Below are 8455 nucleotides of genomic sequence, written 5' to 3'. Positions count from 1 at the left end.
CTAGTTAGTGTCTGCCTCCAGGGGTTATGAAACTCTGACCTTTGCTGCGACTCTTCATATTAAACCTCATCGGCCAATTTTGACACTGTGGGAAACACGTAGTCAGTCAGTTTCCACATTAAATTTGGACAGTGTTCATTTCATCCTATTGCACCACTCATACACACGCACACACACACACACACACACACACACACACACACACACACACACACACACACACACACACATGTACTCTCTCTCTCTCTCTCTCATTCCCACACACACACACACACACACAAGTACTCTCTCTCTCTCACAAACACACACACACACACAAGTACTCATTCTCTCACACACACACACACACACACACATGCACACAAACATACACACACACACACACACACACACACACACACACACTCATTGCCCTGTGGTTCCAACTCAGTTTAAGCTTGAGTGTCCAACCGGAAGTAGTGTCTGGATCCTTCACAATAATGATGTCCGATGTCTCTCCCCGCAGGGCGACCTGGGTCAGGAGGGTCCTCCCGGTCTCCCAGGACCTGTCGGTCCAGAGGGGCCCACTGGACCAGCCGGCCAGCCAGGCCCCCCCGGACCTCCAGGACCCCCTGCACAGGGCTTCAAATTTAACCTGGAGGTATGTGTCTCAGCTGTCATTGCCTCTTCAGATATTTGACATCGCTTATGTTTGGCAAGATGTTTGCTTTCTATTGTTTGGCAATAGTTTTATGTTTGCTAATATTATTATTGTTTTTGTTGTTTTATGTTTGCTAATATTATTATTGATTTATTATTGTTTTTTGTTTGCTAATATTATTATTGTCATTGTTGTTTTTGTAGTGTTGTATTCCTATTTGTATTTTTTGTAGTGTACATCAAGGCCTTAGTAATGTAATCATTAATATATCTATATTATAATCTATATCTCCATGCATATAGGCCGTATTTCTGTCCCCTCAGGGGTATATACTTTGCTAGAATGTTACAGAAATGAGATAAGAAAAAGTGCTGGCAGTTCTGTTTTATGTGTTCCTACTCAGCAATATTTTTATAGTATTATTATATTATTATATATTACATTATTAGTAGTAATAACATGATCTATGGTATAAACTTTTTTTCTGATCTCTCTCTATTATCTAAATATTTGTCCCCAAGGGAGTAAATACTCTGCTAAAAAAGTACCCCCTCCCTGTGGATAAAAGCATCATCTTAGTAAATAAATATAAGGAGAATGTTTAGAGAAGCCTGTGCAGTCATGAGGAGTTCAGGGAGACGTCTGAGCTTTATGCCCAACCTGACACTAATAAATAAACCACACTCAAATTAGAAACTTTATTTTAGCACAGAGGAGGACAAACAGTTCCAGATAGTTTTATGAGAACATTTGTGATGTCAAAAAAAGAAATTGTCTTTATTTTCAGGGAGAGTATGAAATATTTTATTGATTCATAAACAGTGTGGCGAGGCAGAGGGTATGCAGGTCAGCTTTGAGCTCAGACACAGATATTTTCCTGCAGGGTGTAGCGCTCCGCTGTCCAAGGTTGGAGGCTCATTTGCGCACAGTCTGCATTGTAAACGTGTTCTCTTTTCGCAATGAGCGCTTTATTGGCTCACACCAATGCCTGCGGTTGCAGGTTAAAGAAAGTCAGAATACATTTATGATGTGTAAAGTAATATCTCATTTTTGAGGAAGAAGCTTTTTATTCTGTCTGCAGTGGTTTGGGAAGAGGAAGGCTTGGGCTGAGGGGTTAGCAGGAGTCATTTTAGAGCATATTATTGGAAATACAGACAGTCATGGAATATTGTCATAGGTGTGTGTGTGTGTGTGTGTGTGTGTGCGCTCCTGCCTGCGTGTTTGTGTGCGTGTGTGTGTGTGTGTTTGAGAGTGTATGACCGCACTGTATTTCTTAGCATGTAACCTTCCTGTGTGTGAAATGTTGCAGGACGTTGAGGGATCTGGGGAGTTGAGTGCCATGGGAGCGATGCTGCCTAAGGGTCCACCTGTGAGTGTAACACTTCACACACACACACACACACACAGACACACATACACACACACACACACACACACACACACACACACACACACACGCACGCGCACACCCGCGCACGCGCACACCCGCGCACGCACACACACACACACACACACACACACACACACTGCCCACTCTGCTTCAGCAGTCCACATACTACATGAATATGCACCAAAGATGTTGTTCAAAGCCATTCATTCAAGCTCAGACACACACTCACACAAATGTGTATGCTTTAATACATACACTCTCTTTTACACACACATGCACACACACTCACACAAATGTGTACGCTTTTATACGCACACGTTCTTTTACATACACACAGACACACACCGCCTCCTTCTTAAATGACACATTCTTTCTTTCTTCTTAGGGACTTCCTGGACAGCCAGGTGTTATAGGACTAAAGGTAAGTGTGTGTGTGTGTGTGTGTGTGTGTGTGTGTGTGTGTGTCTGTGTCTGTGTCTGTGTCTGTGTGTGTGGATGGTAGTGTGTGTGTGAGAATTGTTTGTGTGTGATGTAGATGTTTTTCTGTCTGTTGTTCTGTCACCTGACTCTCCTCTGGATGTATCTCCTTTCCACAGGGAGAAAGAGGTGCTGATGGTCAACCTGGTCTGTCTGTGAAGGTCGGTTCACCATTATATTCACACACACACACATACACACACACGCATACACACACATACACTCATACACGCACACGCATGTACGCACGCAGTCACATACACACACACACACACACATACACACATACACAAAACCTACTCACATTCAATGTACACACAAACTTGTATGAATGTACCAGCGCTGACACATACACACACGTGCATCACACATCGTGAGCATACACCTTACCACTGATACTGAGTAAATGATGTCAGCTCCACCTATTATGACCTCATCACTATCCACTCATGTGAGCGCTTTAGTTAGCATGTTATTGGCTCGCTTTCTCAGAGGTGTTGTGAGTTTTCAGCTGTTTGTGTTTTTGTTTGATGGCTGTTCTTTTCTGTCCTTAAAAACATGTTGACTTCCTTACGCCTGTACATTCTGTGCTTTTACTTTCGCGCTTGTGACAGCTGGGCCGATGGTTTCTTTCTTTGTGTAAATCAAATTTGAATGACTATTTCTCAGTGAGTGTCTGAACAACTCTCAAACTCAATATGGAGTTCACCAGCATATCCACACACAAATACTACAGTAATATATCAAACACATTCACACACAAATACTACAGTAATATGTTAAACACATTCGCACACAAATACTAGAATAATATATCAAACACATTTGCACACACATACTACAGTTATATGTTAAACACATTTGCAAACAAAAACTGCAGTAATATATATATATATATATATATATATATATAACTTCCTTGCTCACAGACACACACACATACACACACACACACACACACACTGACACACATGCACATATAACTCTCTCTCTCTTTATTTCTTTCTCACAAACACACACACACACACTCACACACACTCACACACACACACACACACAGACACACACACCCCATACACAAGTGTTTCCCATTCTTATTCCTCAAAAGAATCCGGCGGTTCTCTGCCATGTGTTTCCCATTAGCCCTAATTTCAGATGAATTCCTCCCTGACACATCTGCACAGGTCAAAGGCAGCCACGTCTGTGTGTGTGCTTCGCGTTAACCCCATACAGCACGGGGATTTAGCATACACACAGATTCTGCACAGGTCAGAGGCAGCCATGCTTCACGTTAACCCTATACAGCACAGATTCTGTGTGTGTGAGTGTATGTTTGTTATGAGAATGTATCACTATGTTGGGCATGCACTACTCTTTTATCTGATGGAACTATTATATGCTATTTTGAAGAACATTCTGCTGTCCGTGCTGAAGAATGGTCTGTTAGTCTCTAGGCAGTGAAGAACATTGAAAGTTAACCTGTCTTTGTTGTACCTCACCTTTACATTTACATTTAGTAGACGCTTTTATCCAAAGCGACTTACAAGGTTGTGTATACATTTTACATCTACACTGATGGCACACTGCACATCAGGAGCAATTAGGGGTTCAGTGCCTTGCTCAAGGACGCTTCGACAGTGGGAATCGAACTAGCAACCTTCTGATTTCTAAACGACTTCTCTACCTCCTGAACCACTGTCGCCCCAGGAACCTTTGCAGTAGATGTTGTGCCCATGAAGTCAAGCAGGTGGTGAATCGATGATCATTTCTCCTCCACTTCTCTAGGGGGATGCGGGTGAAAGAGGACATGAGGGTGAGCCTGGACTACCTGGATTACCAGGAGCAAAGGTGGGTACATATTCTAAAAAAGTAAAAAGGGGTGTTTGCTCTGTGAGGGCAAAGCATGCCAACTTGTTTCCATTCATGTTGTCCACAAAGACAATTTCTATAGTCCAAGCCACAGATAATTTCTTTATTCCACTTGTTCTTTCAAATGTCAGTATACTCGTCTTGGTTTAAAATACACCATACAGACAGCACTGACTCATCAGTGGGTGTCATATCAATGCTGTTTCTGCTGTTTAACCTCCAGGGGCAGTTAGGAGATGAAGGGCATCCGGGACTGAAGGTACGGGACACCATTTCTGTTTACTTTATGCTTTGTAAAAACAATACTCCATGGGTTGCTAAATATTTCTCACCCTACTATCCTCAGTAGTCTTTAGAATGTAGAATTGAATCATCTGCACTTCCCATCAATATATTATATATATAACTCTATGCAGAAACCTTAGAAAACCCAGACTTTAGTAGCTTATACTCCGTATACACTTGAACTCTCTGTCCCCTAAGAGTAATTCTTAAAGGTTCTGCTATGAAGAACCAGTTTGTCAACAAAGTGGTAAATGTTTTTGGTAGAATTTTGTTTTTAAAAGCCTGAAGATTTCTAGAAAGCTTCTTTGGTTCAGCGATTGTTTACTTGTGGGAGTAATGGCTGTTGGCTTCTGTTTTAGGGTGAGCCTGGCAGGGATGCTCTCGGCCTTGTCGGACCCCCCGGTCCTCCAGGACTACCAGGCCCCATCATCAACCTTCAGGATGTGAGTTTAATGAATGCTCTTCATTACGCCTGAATCCTCAGCCCTCGTTTTGACAAGTTTTTACATTTCAATTCAAATTTCACTTCAGTCCACATTTAGACACAGTCATATCTCAGTTCAAATTACACTTTAGTCCGGATTTAGACACAGTCTTAACAATAACAATTCCACACCCTTCAGTTGAGCTTTAAATTCTTTAAACGGAGAGTTGCTCTGATTGGAACACCGATAACACACCCAAGTAAAGGCAAGTGTTAAATCGCATGTTTTGCTGTTAAAACTAAATAGGTAGAATTAGTATTTTTTTTCTCCAGGTAATTGTGTGCTGATTTCAGTAAATACCAGAATTCCCCCTTGGTAAAAAACAACAAGCAGATATTGTCCTTCCACATCTCCAGTCCATTACAATCGAATTTAAGTTTGTAACTGAATGTCAAGATTCCTCCTTTTCTCATAGTTTTAAAACACACCAAGCAAATCTCTTCGTCTCTCGTGTCTAGTCCATCTCAGTATGTAGTATAATCCTGATTTCAGTATGTAAATTAATAAAACAAAATTCCCCCCTTTTCCTCATAGCTGATGCTTAACGACACAGAAGGACTCTTCAACTTCTCAGGGATTTTGGGGCCTCAGGGACCAATGGTGAGTTTGTCTCTGTCCTTTCCTGTTGACATGCAGCGGCTTTGGATGAACATGATGGTTACATTTCTCTTCAGTTAGCGACAGGATTCCTTCTCAGTCAGCAGTAGCATGATAGCGGTCATGTTTCAATGAAAACAGTGAGCAGAGGTTGCTCTGAATGACTTAAATTACTTTGAGTGGGTTTTATGTCACCAGTGTTTGTGACAGACTCCAGCTCTCTGCTCTGGACAGTGGAAACCACGGCGACAGACACGCTACTGCTTTTAATTCCAGTTCACTGAAGCCTTTCTTGCGTGTTGCTAACATCATGGGAGAAAAAGCAAGCGCCTGACCTGTCTCACTGGTTGCCAAAGAATGTTGACAGTTCAGTTCGAAAAATCTGTTCCAATTTTATTTTGATCGGCCATCGTAAACAGTCAACAAACAGTGTTGACTGTGAGGAATCCTCCACCGAAGTAGGCTTAGGGTTAGGATCAGTGTCAGGGTAAACTTACCAGTAGTTGACAGGGTGTGTATTAGTGTGTGTGTGTTTTATGTGTGTGTGTGTGTGTGTGTGTGTGTGTGTGTGTGTGTGTGTGTGTGTGTGTGTTTGCGTGTGTGTGTGTGTGTGTGTTAGTAAGGAATACAATGAGTATCAATTAACCTTATCCAAATATCCACTGTCTCTAACTGACCTATAACTGACCTCTCCATTTCCAGTAGAGCTGTTCACTCTCTCGCTGGGCTTCTCAAACTGGGCGTTCTTTTAAACCTCGTTGGGCAAAATGATTTCCCACCCAAAACTCACCACCCAGACTTTATGGTTCACCCACCCAGTCCAAGAGGGCATTTATGTAGAACAATCGCTGGAACTTCAACAGTCAAGTAGGCCCCAATGATTTTGTCAGTGTTTGTAGTAAAAACGCTTGGTTAAGTTTGTCATGCAAGCATGTCATTGGCCTGTGGAGGTTAATTGCTGTTAATCTTTGTTTCCACAGTCTCTTGCATTCCAAGTCATAAGAGAATATGATTGGTCCCTCATGTGCAAAACTGGCATTTGATTTCATGAACTTCGAGAAAAGTCAACAAGAGAATAAGATGCCAAATCTGACATCAGCGCTAAGCTAATATCCGCGCGTGTCAGCCCCAGATCTTACGCCCGTTTCCTCACGGAGCGACTTCACAGGAGGATGGTGTCCCGGAAAACCAAAAAACTTGTGTTTTCAGTCACAGAAATCCTTGGGAAAACACCCTCGCTGAGTCGCCTTGATGGTCGATCTGCAGGCATCACTCGCCATGATCCATTCAGAGGAGCGGTTCCTGTTGGAACGCAACGGAACCCAAACCATCTTCCGTGTCTCATTCAACTCCCTGTGTCCTCCCCACAGCTTACTAGCGCCATGCGATCTCTCTCTCTGAGCCTCCGCGTGTCTCTCGCCAAACGCTTGTCATGCGTGATGTCACGCTTGTTAGTGGCTTGTCAAAGGAGGACCGTCTCATTTTACCACTAACAGCAAAGTCTTACCGCATGCCTTATCTGTGCTATTTAGTGTCAGATCGCATTAAGCGGAAGCGAGACTCGACGGATCCAAGCTCATTAGCTCCGTTTAGTCTTCATTCCCCCCTCACTATCTCCCAGGAATGATCTGATAGAGATGATTAACATGAATAATACATTTCACAGCAGACGCTGCTTTGCCCCAGGCGTGTTGCTGTGTTGCTGTAGATTCATAATCAAGTTACCTTCAAATTGTCCCTTGAGGGGCTAGGGGGTGGCAGTATGGTACATTAAGCCTACAGACTTTTCAGCTGACAATGCTGCAGTGTTGTACTACAGCAATGACTGTTAGCTGTGTGCATATTTCATCAGTCTGATGGTGTTCGTGTGTACGTGCGTTCTGCGACAGTAACCTCCATGCACTCAATGCACTGGCTGGATATTTCTGCAGAACTAGTGTCTGTATAAACACTGTGCCAGGTGTTTGCTGAGCATGTGTCCTGTTGTACATGTGGGGATGCAGTGGGAGGTGAACACATCATGTTAAGTGTAAGCCAGGAGTAGTTCATTGACTTGAGCTCAACGCTGTTCTGTTTTGCAGGGGCCAAATGGTCTAAAAGGGGAATCGGGAATTCCTGGGGTCCAGGGGCCATCAGGCGTTAAGGTAAGAAAGAGTGTGTGCGTGTGCGTGTGCGTGTGCGTGTGCGTGTGTGTGCTTTCAGTTGTGCAGACACTGGCATTCATTTTTGCTTGTTTATGGTGATGGCTTTTCTATCCTGTGTGTCTATCTGTGGTGAATTGCATTACGTTTGAAGTTTATCTTGTTTATGTGTGTGTGTGTGTGTGTGTGTGTGTGTGTGTGTGTGTGTGTGTGTGTGTGTGTGTGTGTGTGTGTGTGTGTGTGTGTGTGTGTGTGTGTGTGTGTGTGTGTGTGTGTGTGTGTGTGTGTGTGTGTGTGTGTGTGTGTGTGTGTGTGTGTGTGTGTGTGTATGTCTGTGTGTGTGCTTGCATTTGTTTAGGCAGTGAGAAGATCTGAATGCATTTGGATTGGGATTGCTGCTCGAATTGTGTGTGTGTCTGTGTCTGTGCGTGTGTCTAACCAACAGACCCAGTGAAATCCATGATAACTAGATTCCCAGCATGCTTCAGAGTGTTTTGGTTTCCCCGTATCTCCAAACCCTCTAAACACTTCCTGGCCCTGGAGGGGGGGATGTGTGTGTGTGGAGGGGGAG

At 43.3% G+C, this 8455-nt stretch overlaps 1 protein-coding gene across 3 annotated transcripts in view; it reads left to right on the top strand.

The window, feature by feature from the left end:
- Window positions 1-8455, top strand: part of col15a1a (collagen, type XV, alpha 1a) — a 93797-nt gene that overhangs the window by 62417 nt on the left and 22925 nt on the right. For all 3 annotated transcript variants that reach the window (XM_031584379.2, XM_031584377.2, XM_031584378.1), the window contains 9 exons: window positions 506-640; window positions 1950-2009; window positions 2416-2451; window positions 2627-2668; window positions 4293-4355; window positions 4600-4635; window positions 5021-5104; window positions 5681-5746; window positions 7825-7887. In XM_031584379.2, coding sequence (XP_031440239.1) covers window positions 506-640; window positions 1950-2009; window positions 2416-2451; window positions 2627-2668; window positions 4293-4355; window positions 4600-4635; window positions 5021-5104; window positions 5681-5746; window positions 7825-7887 — 585 coding nt within the window. The remainder of the gene's footprint in view (window positions 1-505; window positions 641-1949; window positions 2010-2415; window positions 2452-2626; window positions 2669-4292; window positions 4356-4599; window positions 4636-5020; window positions 5105-5680; window positions 5747-7824; window positions 7888-8455) is intronic.

Source organism: Clupea harengus, chromosome 17, assembly GCF_900700415.2.
Source record: "Clupea harengus chromosome 17, Ch_v2.0.2, whole genome shotgun sequence".
Taxonomy (NCBI): domain Eukaryota; kingdom Metazoa; phylum Chordata; class Actinopteri; order Clupeiformes; family Clupeidae; genus Clupea; species Clupea harengus.
The sequence above is the reverse complement of the archived record's forward strand: the minus strand, read 5'-3'. Positions and strand labels throughout refer to the sequence as shown.